Here is a 15,162-nt window from a genome sequence, read left to right as displayed (position 1 = left end):
CTGCTCCTGTCCAGCACTAGAAGAGCACAGGCAGAGCACTTGGAGGCTTTTCCTCTTGGCATAAGGCTCAGCCTCCACTCCCTTAGCCTCTCTGCAGGCACTGAACATGTAAAGCCAGCAAACAGCACCCATCACCCTGCACTGACACCTCTTCTCTTTGCCTCCCCAGCCCCCAGTTCAGCAGCGACGTCTCCCAGGTCTTCAACTTTGTCAACAGCGTGGAGCAGTACACTGCCATGGGCGGTACCGCCAAGAGCAGCGTGACTACCCAGATCGAGCAGCTGAGGGAGCTGATGAAGAAGCAGAAGGAACAAGCTTAAGAGTGTGGGGAGATTTCCTGTGGATGTAGTGTTTTGCTTATCACACTAATGCAGAGTTAATAAACACTGTGGTGTATTGTAGTTCACTGAAACTCCTGTCTTGCGTTTTGCTTCTAAGGGGGCAAGATTGAGCTGGGCTTCCTCGGCCCTTCTCAGGCTTGGGGAAATGGTCACGGCTCTTCTTGGATGGGGCACTCTAGGGGGCTGGTACTTAGAGGGCAGCAGGAGGGTCTGTCTACAGCAGGGGACTTGCAAATGGTTGGGGCAAGTGCATATAGCACAAGGTTAGATCCAGTAGTGCCATGCCATGTTACACAGGGTTCAGAAGGTGACTTGGGGATGTTCACAAAGTGAGACACCTGCAACACATGCCACATCACCAGCTGTCACTGCCCTCCTCCTAGGATTATGTGTGCCAGCCTGCCTGCCTGCCCCCTGGCAGGGAAAAACCTCCTCAGCACCTGGCCCTGCAACATGCTTCATCTTATGCAGAACATGCTCAGCAGGGCAACCCACAGCTCTTCCCTGTCCATCACAAAACCACCTTTAGCTCTGGTTTACACTGAAGCATGGGGGTTTCACTGGTCCCAGACCAAGAACTTTCCTTTCTGCAAGCCAAGTTACCTAGGGTAGTGTTTGAGAAATGTCTGGCATTGCTGTCTGTCTCCTCCAGAAGTTATTTTCCACCTTCCTGTCTGTCCTTAATTGCAAAAAAATCAGAAATGAGACCAGGAAAAGACCTAGCTGATCAATGATATGCCACCTAAGCTAGTTGTAGCAGAAAAAACAGTGATGTATACTTAGTTCAGGTGACAAGATGACAGCACTATCTGACACCAACAGTCATAAAATGGACATTTCTGCCTCTCCAGCTCACATTTTTCTTTCCTTGCAACCTTTCTCCCTGTTTGTATTTTGCCACTGCTGCTCAGTATCTGCACGGGCCTTAGCTGACTAGAATTCCTCTTGTTCAGCACTGAGTAACCTAGGGCCCTGCTGCTTGAAAAAATGTGGTCTTTGCACATTATCATGTCTCAATCTCCTACCTAAGTAAAAAGATCATAATCAGTGGTACCTGATATTTGTCGCTCCACCTTTCTGATATCCTCACGTGTCACCAAGCCTTCCACAGCCCTGCGATAAGCTGGCCTGCTGTCAGCTTGCTAACTGAATCACACCCAGCGTGACCGACAGATTGCTGCACACGCCAGTACCGCTTCTTCTTCAGCAAACAAATGCTACAAATAAATGTGCTGTAAAATTAAAACCCATCAGGTGGCATTTCCTCCCTCCCTGGCCTCTGGGAGACTTGTTTCTGTCCTGCTTTATTTGCAAGGCAGTTCTGAGGGGACGTGTTTGCAATGGGAAGCCCTGGTTCAGGGTCAGTCCCAATGTGGCTGCGCACTGCAGCACCGCCCTGCTGCCTGCCCTCAGGTGCCGTCGGGTGATCAGTTCAACAAGCCACTATGGGGGAAAAAAAATAAATAAATAAATAAAAGGGGAACGAATAAATAAACGACAGACATAGAGCCACCCGCCCCTCGGGTACTGCCCACAACCAAAATGGCGGCGCCGGGCGGCGCGGCGGGGCTGTGCCGGCTGCTCTTACCGCTGCTGGCGGCGGTAACGGCGGCCGGGGGGTCCCGGGGGGCGGCGGGCGGCATGCTGTACCCCCGGGAGAGCCCGTCCCGAGAGCTGAAGGAGCTCGGCGGCGTCTGGAGCTTCCGCGCCGACTTCTCGCCGGGCAGGGCCGCCGGTTTCGAGCAGCGCTGGTACAGCCGACCGCTGAGGGAGGTACAGCGGGGGCGTGAGGGGGGCGGGCGGGGAGCTCCTTATCCCTTACCCCGGGCACCAGCACCCCGTTTTGCTGCGATTTTGTGCTTCTGCTCCCCTTGCGGGGGTGCTGGGTGCCGGGCGCTCCACACACGAGGAGCTGTCACACAGCGCTCCCCTGCGCCCTGCAGCGCCAAACCGCCTAAAATGTGCCCGGCAGGGCGCCCTTCAGCCCCTGTCCCGGGTGGAGGAGTCACGCTGGGACTTCGGTGTGCTGTTAAGTTCACCCCCGTCCCGCTCCGATGGAAGTTTGGGATGAAATTCACCCCCTTCCCGCTCCTTTGGAAGTTGTGGGTTCTGTGCGTGCAAATGTTTGGGTTCCTCTTTTCAACTAATTGTGGAAGGAGAGGGGAGACGTGACAATTGTGCTGCTAGAAGAAAAAGAGGAGTGAAAAGAGACAGCCAGAGGAGAGGGGTCCTGCACAATGCCCCCGCTAACGGGGCTGAGGTACACCCACCTTACTTTAGGCTCTGTGAAGGAGACGCACGTTATGGCCATCCCAGCCTGAGGTCATCCTGCATCAAATGCTACAAAATCCACCTCACCATCCAAGTTTTTTTTTTTTTTTTATTCCTGCTAGGATTTTCTGATGTCTACTAAGGGGGGTGAGTTTCTCTGCAGTTCGGTGCTGAGTCAGCCCCACACATGATGCTCGTCCCTGGGCAACCAGGCCTTCCTCGTTCCACTCGTCGTGGAAACGCTCGTTTAGGAAAGGGGAAGCTCCCCAGCTGCCTGCTGCTGCATTGCTCGTTTCTGCAACATCACGAGCACAGCAGGTGCTAAAAATGAACAGCTCTGTTGTGTAATAGAATCCAGTTACCAAAAAGTTAAATGCATTTCAACACTACGCTGCCTGCCTGTAATCTTTACGTTAAGTAAGTGAATTATCGCTATGGTAATTCTAAGGAATCTATGTTGCTTTTAGGGAGTGAGAAAGGCTGTTCTCAGCCTAAGTATGTTCAAACAGTCTCCATAGCCCTTCCCTGGGGACACTGTCCCAGAACATCTCCAGCTTCTGCCACCCTTCTGCCACAGCTCATAGCCCGATGAGCAGCACCCTGCACCAGTGAGCTGGTGCCACAACGCCTGCACTGCACACCAAAGGCTAGAGCTGTGCAAGAGAAACTACATTTTGTCAGGCTGAAAATCCATCTGGGCATTTCCCCCCTACCTTTCTGATAGTGCCAAAGCTATTAATGAAAGCATTTCTCTGTTACAAACCAGGAGGGGAAAAGATAGGAGTAGCTTCATCCTGTAGGAACAGGGCATAGTATGAAGTGGGACTTCCATAGGACCTGTGACAGGCCACATTAGTTTCTATCAGTTTTTTCCAGATATTTCTAATTGCAAACGGCAGTTTGATTTCTGAGGCTGTCAGGTTGGATGGCCAGGACAGTAGAACTTATTTTTTAAAATAATTTGTTTTCCCCTTTTCTGTACAATTCCTGCCAGACTGGTCCTGTGATTGACATGCCCGTGCCTGCCAGCTTCAATGATATCACTCAAGACCCCAATTTGGAGAACTACATCGGCTGGGTTTGGTATGAGAAGGAGGTGCTGCTTCCTCAGCGCTGGCTTCAGGACGACCTCAGGGTGGTGCTCCGGTTTGGGAGCGCCCATTACTACTCCGTCGTGGTACGTTGCACTGGTGTGCATGTGTTTCTGAGATCGTGTTGAGCTAAAATCCGTCCCATGGCTTGTTTAGTGAACAGGTTTCTGCCAAGGTTTTTATATCAGTTTGTGATTTTCTTAACTCTTGATTATCTTCTGCCAGCCAAGAACTTGGCTGTGCTTCCCAGCTCTCTCTTCTCTGATCTTCCAGTAATAGGACTAGTAACTAAAGCATTTCCTTGCTGCAGGCCTGGAAGGGACAAAAAGCCGATTTTTCCCAAAACAGAGTCTCTCAGTGACTCTTGCAGACTTAGCTCCCAGTAAAGAAGAGCTGCTAGATTGAGCTTGCAAGGAATAAGAGCCCAGAAGAACGTCCAGTACTACTGGGAATCCAGCTGCCTGTCACTGTACTCCTTCCCTTCTCACAGTTAAATTCGCCACAAAAACCTAACCTGACCACTCGGACTCATGGCTGTCTTCTGTTGCAGTGGGTCAATGGAGTGCAGGTTGTAAAGCACGAAGGCGGCCACCTCCCTTTTGAAGCAGATATAAGCAGCATCGTCCAGGGCAGCCCGCAGACTCCCTGCCGCATCACTGTTGCACTGAACAACACACTGACACCCTACACTCTGCCTCCAGGGTCAATTGAGTACATGAATGACAGAACGCGGTGAGTTGCTAAAGCGCTGCATTGCAGAGGTTAACCCAGGGATGAGAGAATGGGAATTTATTCAGCTGCTGGTTCTAAGGCCCTCTGTACAACCTGTGAAAGAATGGGTCGTACGTAGACCAAAACTCATCAGTCAAGCAGTGAGAAGTTTAAGCTTCAGTGTTATGAGATTTACACTGAACTACTCCGTCTGTTTTATACACAGGGAACTGAGATTAAGTGATTTGCCAAGCTGAATCAATGGCAGATTTGAGAAGCTTCAATTCAGCTGGAAGTGCGTGTACCTGCTATCCTGAAGGATCAAACCTATTCAGTGCAGTAGATGTTTGTTAACTGGTAATCCCCTTCAGCATAGCATCAGTAGCAGTACTGAAATATAGATCCAGCCTGTTGTAAAGACTATTTTACTAGCACTTGGCTAGCATCCATATGCTGCTTTCAGTTCTTGTGTAATGAAACATAATGCAGCCATTTTTCCTGTCTTGCTCACTCAGGTATCCCAAGAACTATTTTGTACAGAACATCAGGTTTGATTTCTTTAATTATGCTGGAATCCATCGCCCGGTTGTGCTTTACACCACTCCTTCTGTCTACATAGATGATATTACTGTGACAACTACTTCATCAGAGAGTGTTGGTAGGTTCAGAACAATTACAGCAGCTACTTCAGGCTCCAAATGGAGATGACAAAAGCAGTAGAGAAAATACCCTGCAAACGTCAAATTGAATATCTTTGAATGCCTTTCTTTTTAACCTCAGCTGGTGTATTGCACAGCTCAGCAGTTTCAAGAACATGATAAAAATTTCAAAAGCAATAAGAAAAAACAAGTACTTGCAGTACATTACCTTCAAAATGAAGGGACGATCAGGTGTTTCTAACGTAGAATTTCTTGGTGTCTTCCTGCCACTTAAAGCAGGATTATCTCTAATTAAAAAAACTGTGGTACACAAATCTTCCTGGAAACTTCTGGACCTCAAGACAGACAGGTCATGCTTAAAATTTGTGCCTCTCTGTTGTTGTTCTGCATCTCCCTGGCTTTTTAATGCTGCTGTATGTGAAAGCCTTCCAGTGTTTTATGCATGTGTTTTTCCTTTCATGCCAGTCTCTGATTGTCTTTTGTTGTCCTCTGAACTAGCAAAGGTGCAATATCAGGTATCAGTAGTTGGCAGCACGCTCTATTCCTTGTCCCTGAGTTTACGTGACCAAGAGGGAAGAGTGGTTGCTACAAGCGATGGACCGGCTGGAGAGTTAAAAGTCTCAAATCCGAATCTTTGGTGGCCTTATCTGATGCATGAGAACCCTGGATACCGCTACTTCTTAGAGGTAACAATGCCACCTCTTCCTTTCTGCCTGCATTTCCTCTCGCTGTATAATAGCGTTAAAGAACTGCCACATGGCCCATCTTCCTTACTCTTCTGGATCCTGTTTACGTCACTAGAATAGCATTGCTAATCGTGCTGTAATCAAATCAAGTTTTGCCAGCTTCCTTAATGCTGAATGGAAAGGTCAGTCCGTGAGAAGAGGGGGGGCATGCCACGCTCTCAGATCCTTGCCTCTCACGTGGATGGCCTGATCTACCTCCTGTAAAAGGACTGAAACAAATAGGGGAGGAGATACAAACTGTGACGCTGCTGACCTCTTTCACATGCTCTCCTTTGCAATGAGCTTTCTTCCCACTCGGCCAGACAAGAGTTCAACAGAAAGAGCCTGGCAGATCCTGTGTGAGTCAAGGGAGAGTAGTGATATTTAATGCACAAATGAGGGCAGATGAGCTGCTACGAGTTTCCAGAGGCTCAGAATCATGTCTTTTGTGAGCAGACGACATTTCAGTCATTGCCTGGTATCAAGGTGCAGAGGAGAAAAGGCATACCGCTGCCTTGTCAGGGCAATGAAATGCCTGGATGAGTAAGGGGAAAAGAAGCTTCTGGGGAAAACATCCAGTCTTCATTCTTCATCCTTCAGTTTCCCCAGCTGCTTGGATTTCTCTTTTCTATTTAGTCAGATCTTGCTTCCTTCCTGAAGAGCTATACAGGGACTGCAGAAGGTAGATGAAGCAGTGGTGAGGAACAGGCAGCAAGGAAAGGCTGGGAGGTGGATGGGAGGTCAGGATAGCCCCTATACTTGACAGGAAGGAGAGGAGATCCTTGCGAAGCCCAGCACCTCATGTGTGTCTTCCCCTTGGGACTCCAGGTGAAAATGCAGGCGCAGGCAAATGGGGCGCTGCTGGAGGACATATACACGCTCCCCGTCGGCATCCGCACTGTCCATGTCACCAGCACACAGTTCCTCATCAACGGCAAGCCCTTCTACTTCCACGGGGTCAACAAGCACGAGGACGCGGATGTAAGTGCGCAGCACCCACCAGGGCACCTAATGGCACCATGCTCGGTGCTGCCAAGGCAATGCCTGCTCTCACCTCCCCGCTCTACCCAAAGGGGCTGATTCCTCACACCCTTCTCCCAGGCTGGGAGCTGCTGGGGGTGAGGGTCTGTGCTACCTTTATTATTATTAATAATAATAATAAGGGGACACCGTGCCCAGACCTGCCACAGTCATAACGCCTCTCTTGGGGTACACGGGCGAGGCCAGGCTGCTTTGGCAGAGGATCTAAACGACCTCCCGGCCACCACTTCCAGTCAGAAATAGCAGCTTCATCGGTTTCACTCCCCAAGAAACGAGCGGGGGCAAAGTCTCCTGCAGGGAGGTTTGAGCCCCAGGGCTGCGAGGCGCGGCCCGGCCACAGGGAGGCCCCACAGCCCCTCCGGAGGCTCCGTCCCCGCCCGTGCCGCTCACCTCAGGGCCAGCCCAGCCCTGAATCCGCTCCTTCAGGGCTTCTCCTCGCTATCCAGGGCCTTTCAGCCCTGCCCTACCTCATGGAGAACCGCTGTGGAGGGAGAGGGTGGCCTGGCAGGGCGCCTCCCGGAACGGAGGGCAGCTGCAGTGCAGGTTCTCACTCGAGGCTGCTTCTCCACAGACCCTGGGTCTCGGTGGCTGTGCATGGGGTTGTGCTCAGAAACACAAATACTGTGTGGAGAGGTGTTGTGGGAAGCTAGAGGCTAGGGGCTGGAAATGCTCTGGGAGTGAGCAAGAAAGAGGGCTGCCCAGCGGAGGTGAGAGGAGAAGCAGGGAGAAGCCATTCCTGTCTTCCCCCTCAGATCCGTGGCAAAGGCCTCGACTGGGCCCTGATCGTGAAGGACTTCAACCTGCTCCGCTGGCTAGGGGCAAACTCCTTCCGCACCAGCCACTACCCCTATGCTGAGGAGATCATGGACCTGTGCGATGCCTATGGCATCGTGGTGATCGACGAGTGCCCGGGAGTGGGGATTAAAATGCCGTAAGTGCACAGAAGACCCTTCCCCATGTTTCTTTCTTATCCTTATCACAAGCTTCCTTCTCCTGTCCTGCAACTTGTAACTCCCTGATAATGAAAGTACTTTGCTCTATTTAGAAATCAGCCCGTTGCATTTTGAAGCTTCCCCCAGTGCCACATGTGACCAGTGAGGTTGGGCAACCAGAGGGCGTTTTTGCCACATGGGCATTGCATCGTTAGATCTGGCTTGATTAATGAGTCCAAATCATGGCCCTGAACTGTGCAGCAGGCTTTGGGGAAATAGGGCAGAAGCTGTGTTTTGGTTTCGAGGCTCAGCTGTGCTTACACACCCCTGAGTTAACAGCCAGACAGGCAAACGGGATGGCTTTCATATCCTCACCTGGCCTTGTTTCCTTTTCAGTGAGAGCTTTGGGAACAAGTCACTGCAGCATCATCTTGTTGTGATGGAGGAGCTGATCCGCAGGGATAAGAACAGGCCGTCAGTTGTGATGTGGTCAGTAGCCAACGAGCCGGCATCAGAGCTGCCCCCAGCAGCTTACTACTTCAAGTAAGTGCTTGCACACGGGACTCAGGCTTGAATCTTGGCAAATGATACACCTTCATGCTTTGGGATGGTACAGAGAAGTAATAAAGAAAAGGCCAGCAGTTCTTAGGAACCCTGAGACAGTACTGACAGACGCAAACTAAAAGTGTAATTGCTGCATACGTTGAACTGATGTCCAGAACCAAATAATGGTCTCAACCTGTTGTTTCTCAATCAGTAAACCTCTGCAAAATTACCAGGAGTCCATTTGGTCTAAGTGTCTCTTCTGAGTTAATGGTCAAGCAAAAGCAGACCTGATGGGAATGGGTCATTCCTTGGTCCTACCTAAGGAAGATGAGTGTTAAATTCTCTGAGAATTACAGTAAAGTTATAAAATATTCATCTTCTAATTCTGTAGATGAGCTTCTTGTTAGTGCTAGTTATTTTTCTGTGGGTGTTGGTGACACCCCACTTCAAAGCCACTGTTCTGAGTTCCTACAGACTCCTTGGTTTTACTTTTAAAAAGATTTAAGCTTTGGATAGCTAAGAGTAACCTCTGTAATCAGATAGCAGGCTGGCATTGGTAACTTTAGGTTCATTGAGTGAGAGCTGTGAATTTTCATTCCTCAGAATGGTCCAGCACCCTCCTGCAACGCAGAGGTAGCAGCAGAGTTAGACCTTCCCATTCTTTGTCTCACTTAGGGGCTCCTTAACAGAAGCCGACCTGCTTTGTCTTCTGTGGCATAGGGCTAGGGCCTAGTGTTTTTTTTGAGAAACATCCCCAGAGTTGTTCTGAAGCTTCCCATCACCCTTCTCACTTTTTTTTTTGGTCTCTTTTCCGACATCCAAGCTCCTGGCCCCAGCAGGCAAGTTAACCTACCTGTGTTTGCTGTACTTCCACTCTGCTCATTTTCACATGGGATAACACTAACTTTGTGACAGATAAAGGTCTCTGCCATCATATTTATACTCTACAGGACTGGCTAGAATTGTAGGCACACTGTAGCAGATAATCATTCAGTGTCCTGCAGTATTTACTTAAAAATACTCTGCCTACTCAAAAAGAAGCTCCGCATGTTTGAGGTGGGTAAAAAGACAGGGAGCTTGGGAATGTGAGGTTGTGCTTGGCCACACTGCTTCTCCATGCTGTTGTTGAAGTCTTGTTTTATTGTTTACAAACAGGACACTGATAGCTCACACAAAAGCTCTTGATCCCACCAGACCTGTAACCTTTGTGTCCGATGCCAACTATGCTGTTGATCATGGTGTAAGTTAATTTCTAAAATTTTTAATTCATACATTAAATTTCTTATAAGTTGCTTTATGGTCCTTTCCCTCACCTTGGCAAATTTTCTAATGATATTTAAGGAAAGGCAGAAGAAAACTTACATATTAGTTTCTAGCACAAAGCACCATACACCATCATTGTAGGCAGCCAGAAAGTCTGTAAGAAAAAAGAGGAGTTATCTTGAGTCAAGTGCACAGGATCAGCCCCCTGGGTTCTGGTAACATGGTGACGCTTTGCTATTCCTCTGATCATGTCTGTTAATGCTCAGGCTTTCCATTTGCAATTAGACCAAAGCTTAAACCTCTTAAAATACTAACAGCCTTTGTGGGAGTCTGAAGAAGGAAACTTTGCCTTAATTCCTGCTTTAAATTGCTCTAGCTCATCTTTGGCAGATGTCTGTTAATGTTGAATAATCTAAAAGCTCTTCCAACCCAAGTTCAGCTTCATAATTGAAACCCTGGCGCTGTGTGATTAGATGAAAGGTACTTTTCTTGGCTGCCTGTGCTTCATTCATGCTATGGCCAGCTTGAAGCATCTGTAGCACAAATTGGTCTCAGTGGTAGTTCCTATGTCACTTTTGATTTTTCAAAGTGGTTTTAATACTTTGTCACTAGTGTACAATAAACACTGTTAGCAGGTGAGTTTGTAGGTTAGGTATATGGGATACAACCATCTGTCCCTGCTACAGGTTATAGAACCATAGAATCATTCCTGCTCCGGTTAGCAGGAATGGCCTTCTGTAACTGAGAGGTCTCTTCCTCCACACCCCAGGAAAAAAACCTTGGGGTTCTTACTTTGGAAGGATCCTGTTCTTGGATACTGGTGCTACATCAGGCATGCACACGCAAACTAGCTCAGCCCCACCTCCATGTTCTGACAAGTGGGAGGAAATGTGGAAAAACAAAACCAAAGAATAGATCTCATACACTGCTGTGATATTAGAACTTTTTTCTTTTATTACAAAACATGTTAAGAGAACATTGAACAAGTTACATACAACATCACTTTATCTTTAGGGGGCTTTGTGCCCTTTTATCATACTGCCCATGTGGTAGAAATGGCATATAACTTGCAGAATGCTTATTTTTAGTATTGCACCATTGATGCACAAATTTAGTAGCTAGTCAAAATAATTGACTACTAACTTGACCATCATATTCCAATATTCGCTATGTCTACAAGTACCAGCAAGCCAGAGACATCTTCAAGACTCTAAAACTTCTAACAAACCTAAGGATGAAATGGGTTGTTCTTGTTTAACTCTTTGCTGTGACTGAAGTCTGCAAGGAAACGCCAAATACACCATTGCCTTGTTAAATTTCTTTTTTTCCCCTTCTGGGAAACTTGTCATGTTGGGAGGGTCTCAAGGATGGGACAAAAGGCATTATTCTACAGGTAACAAAACTGAATTCTGTGAAACCAAGAAGAAGGTTTAGTTTATGAATGAAGACTGCTTACACTGAGCTCTGTGACAACCCATTCCCACCTTGTTTCTTGTAGGCTCCTTACGTGGATGTAATTTGTGTAAACAGCTACTTCTCCTGGTATCATGACCCAGGCCATCTGGAAGTTATCCCACTGCAACTCACAACTCAGTTTGAGAACTGGTATAAAACCTACCAAAAACCTATTATCCAGAGTGAATATGGAGCTGACTCAGTTCCTGGACTTCACAGCGTAAGTGTTGTAGATGCCTTAGTTGGAAGAATCACTGCTCTTCTTAAAGGGTCTCAGCAAAATCTAATTAGAAAGAATTGGTCCCAACGAGCCTGACTACTTAATTTTGAGATGCATTAGATAAAAGTCCAAAAGACTCCAGGATTGTAATCCTGCTTCACTGAAATCAATGAGCTTTGCCACTGACTAACAAAGAGGTAAGATCCTACCTTTTTAGTGGTTGGTAAAAAAAAAAGTGAGCATTTTGCATGGTGCTATTAAGTTCTCATGCACAGGAGATAAGAATGTCAGTTCTGACTTCTCGAGTCAAAGCCATTCTCTCCTGCATTTTCTGCTAGGCAAGCAGTTTTCAACAGCACTGACTGCTGGTATTAGCTCCACTCAATGTGTGGACCAAGTAATACTTCTGTTTGGGTCCTAGGCTACAGTGTGTTTCCCTTTACGATTAATTAACCATTCTGACAATCGTGCTATCGTTAATTGTCAATTTAAACTTATTCCATGTAAACCTCTAAAGGAGGCATTCAGAAATCCATGCTTTGGCATTTTTGGAAAATTCCTAACTGGAATATAGAACACTGGAGAGTGGACGTTCATTTCATGACACCATCCCACATAGAAGGGGATGCCACTCCCATCCTGATCATAAAGCACCATTACAAAGCAAAACCACGGCTTTTCCCCAGCTGTCCCTTACGTTTGTATTTGATGCATTTCCCTTTGCAATTTCAGTAATTGCTGATCCTCACTGAATAGCCATTGTAAATGCAGTGGAAATGAAAAGACCAAGCACCTGTAAAGCTTGTCCTCAACAAGCAGGTCTCCAGTAAAGGGGAAGTGGAGCCTTTGCTGAGATTAACTGTCACCTTCATTCAAGGCCATCTCTTTTTCCTGGCTGTAGGATCCACCTCTTATGTTCAGCGAGGAGTATCAGAAAGCTATGCTGAGAGAGTACCATTCTGTTTTTGACAAAAAGAGGAAAGAGTATGTGATTGGGGAGCTCATCTGGAACTTTGCCGATTTCATGACTAATCAAGGTAAGCTTATATTTATATCCTAAACACTTCCCCGTCCTTCCTGCAAGTTTAAGCTGGTTTATGACACACAAAAAGAATACTGTGCTGTAGGGTAGGAAAAAGGTATCCTCTGCTTATGAAGACAGAACATAGCTGGTTTCAGTGACAAAGCCCAGCATAACTAGAACCAGGAGGGAAGGTCCTGCCTGGGCTTAATGCATCCTCTCTCTCCAGCTCTCCCAGATGTTCCACCTGCAAAAATGCCAGCCAGAACATGGGACAGTGCCCTAGGGCAGAATGCAAGGGAAGCTTGTGAGCAGACAGATGATGTCTCTTTCTTGGCATTCCTCAGTTCAGAGTCTCAGTTAGCTTTTAGGGAAGCACCTTGCTTCATATTTCATCTACAACTGCCTTTAATAGCAGGGCACCTTAAATAATGTATTATTAACTTGGTATTGAGGTTAAGCAATGGAGGGCCAGATGCCACAATGGTAGACAATGGTCTACCTTGACACTTAATCCACTATTAATTAAAGGTAAGTGCATTTGCCAGGTATGGGGCACTACAGTGCAGACAATCACACCGCAATTAAACTATTACAGCTCAGAGGGAGACCTATTAAGGAACCAGTTATGCATATGCCACCTGCAGCAAGTAAGGGTGGTGAACAGTCAGTGTTCATTTCAGGTAGAGAAACACCTCTACAAATCATTTTTAGAGCACCAACAAAGGTATTAAGAAGTTAAGTCATCACAGAAGCAGTCAGAAAAGCAATACAAGTTTCAAATAGGATGATGGAAAGATGTAGACAGGTTTAAATACACATATGCAGTTCTAGTCTCTGTGTGTTGAAATCATTTTTTCTAGTTTCCTATCAAGGCTAAAATAGGCAAAAAGGATATGGACACCACTAAAGGATAGTACAGCAAAACAATTAGTAGTTGACGTTGTCACCATCAGGTTACAAGGTGGCACTAAGGGCAGAAGAAGCATCTACTGTAAATTTAATATTGATGAAGTTAATGGGCATACCTGAATTAACTGTCATCAACTTCCAGTTGTAAACACAATGAATTGCAGCTCTATTGCTCAGTTTTATCAGCCGATCTTGCCAAGATCATGCAAATTACATTGCCAAGTTCCCCGTTGTACCTTGAACACAACGGTTCCCCGTTGTATAGGAAAAAAAGTGCATAGGTCTCTTCCACCTAACCCGCTTTAGCACATGCTTTGGAACAATTTGCAATGGGAGATAAGAGCATTTTGTATATACTTCTTGTTACTTCTCTACAGGGACCACACGTGTTTTGGGGAACAAGAAAGGAATATTTACCCGCCAGAGACAACCCAAATCAGCTGCGTTTGTTTTGAGAGAGAGATACTGGAAGATTGCAAACGAATCAAGCTGTCTTCCTCCTATAATGAAATCACATATCCTCTTTCTATAATGAAATGAAAAGGTATAACAGCTGGGTACTATGCAGAACTTTTTCATTAAATTTCTGTTTAAATAACATTTACGCCTGACACAAGTCTTGCAAGTCTAATGCAATTTCTACTGCACCTGAAGTAGTTACTATGACACAAAGCAGATCAGAAACATCAGTTTTTCTATGCTTAGCCGTATCTGTAGGCTTCCTGTTTCCAGGTAGCAAAATGAACATTCGGTTTCAAGGAGCTAAGTTAGAGAGATCCTAACTGAGGTATCTGTTTATAGCAAAAAAATAAAAATAAAATTAAAAAAACACAACAGAAACCAATGCTGAAGACTTCAAAAATCCAAGCTAAATGAGCATCACATCCTTCCAATACGAATGAGGTTTTCCAGTTATCCTCCCCTACCTGTTACTACTCAGATCACAGCATATTGGCCACAGGATTAGAGACAATTTATAAAACTTCTCGTATTTAAAGCTGGACAGAACACGTGTGGCTGGCTGAGAGATTCTGAGAGCTAACAGCATTCAGGAAGGGTGTGAACCACTCCTGTCAGGCTACCCAACATACTCCGATACAGTATGGAATTCATACTATAGCAGCAAGGTGGAGTATGTTGGATAGGTTGGTACTACATCAACTGACCTTTGTTTAGAAGTACTAAATCACAGTATCAGAATTGCTGCTATTAGATGCAGTTTTACCTTCCAGCATGGAAGAGCTTCCTTCATATTCAATTCTCACTACGCACTACGGTAACAGCATTCTAGTGGGCAAATTTCATCTATGCCTTCTTGATGCTGGCCTGAAGCATTCGGGGGTAGGATCATGTGTAAATTGATGTGTATGTGCTGCTTTACGCAGTAATGTTGTGCAGTAACTTCCCTTTCAAGGCTGCACACCAGTGTTAGAGGACTCCAAGGGCCAGGCTTTAGACTGTAACAGATGGTGCCAGTACTCACAGAAGAGCCCGGGACACTCAGTCTGCAAACTTACTGCAAGCTCTCGGGGTTGTCCCAACAGCAGCATTACCCACAGCAGAACCACAGAAGCGGAGGCTGCCTTCTGAGTTTTGGAAGTTGAGGCAGTTACGTATTCTCATTATTCCAATTCACTGATAACCGTGTGAGCCTGCTGCTATGCCTACTTTTTCTGCAATTGGCTCTCCTGCTAGTACCTCCAGAAAGTAACTAAAACATCTGCCAATATAAAGAAAATATTTGCTTGTGTTGTGCGGTGGCAGCCAAATTCAGTCCTTTAAATGTGATTAGGGACCAACAACACTTTCCATTGCCACATGCAGAATAACAACGTACGTGTTTACTGCAGACTTCAAAACAATATTTCTTGAACATCTAAAGGAAAAGAAAAAACATACTATCAACATTGCTGATGGCTACTCTTGTGCTAGGTTTACAGATTTTCTAATTAACTAAAAACCCAGAATATAAGA

General features: G+C 46.4%; 2 protein-coding genes across 2 annotated transcripts in view; both read left to right on the top strand.

The window, feature by feature from the left end:
* Window positions 1-320, top strand: part of ASL (argininosuccinate lyase) — a 2,885-nt gene extending 2,565 nt beyond the window's left edge. The window contains exon 4 of the mRNA XM_035343429.1: window positions 170-320. Coding sequence (XP_035199320.1) covers window positions 170-320 — 151 coding nt within the window. The remainder of the gene's footprint in view (window positions 1-169) is intronic.
* Window positions 321-1,849: 1,529 nt separating this feature from the next.
* Window positions 1,850-14,015, top strand: GUSB (glucuronidase beta). The gene is made up of 12 exons (XM_035343302.1): window positions 1,850-2,114; window positions 3,607-3,789; window positions 4,254-4,435; window positions 4,930-5,072; window positions 5,572-5,759; window positions 6,627-6,779; window positions 7,592-7,770; window positions 8,168-8,314; window positions 9,473-9,557; window positions 11,079-11,255; window positions 12,157-12,292; window positions 13,566-14,015. Exons 1-12 carry the CDS (start codon window positions 1,884-1,886, stop codon window positions 13,718-13,720), a joined length of 1,959 nt encoding a protein of 652 aa, XP_035199193.1. The 5' UTR covers window positions 1,850-1,883; the 3' UTR covers window positions 13,721-14,015.
* Window positions 14,016-15,162: the final 1,147 nt, after the last annotated feature.

This window comes from Oxyura jamaicensis, chromosome 19 (genome assembly GCF_011077185.1).
Source record: "Oxyura jamaicensis isolate SHBP4307 breed ruddy duck chromosome 19, BPBGC_Ojam_1.0, whole genome shotgun sequence".
Lineage (NCBI taxonomy): Eukaryota > Metazoa > Chordata > Aves > Anseriformes > Anatidae > Oxyura > Oxyura jamaicensis.
Note: the sequence above shows the minus strand (reverse complement) of the source record. Positions and strands in the feature narration are given on the sequence as shown.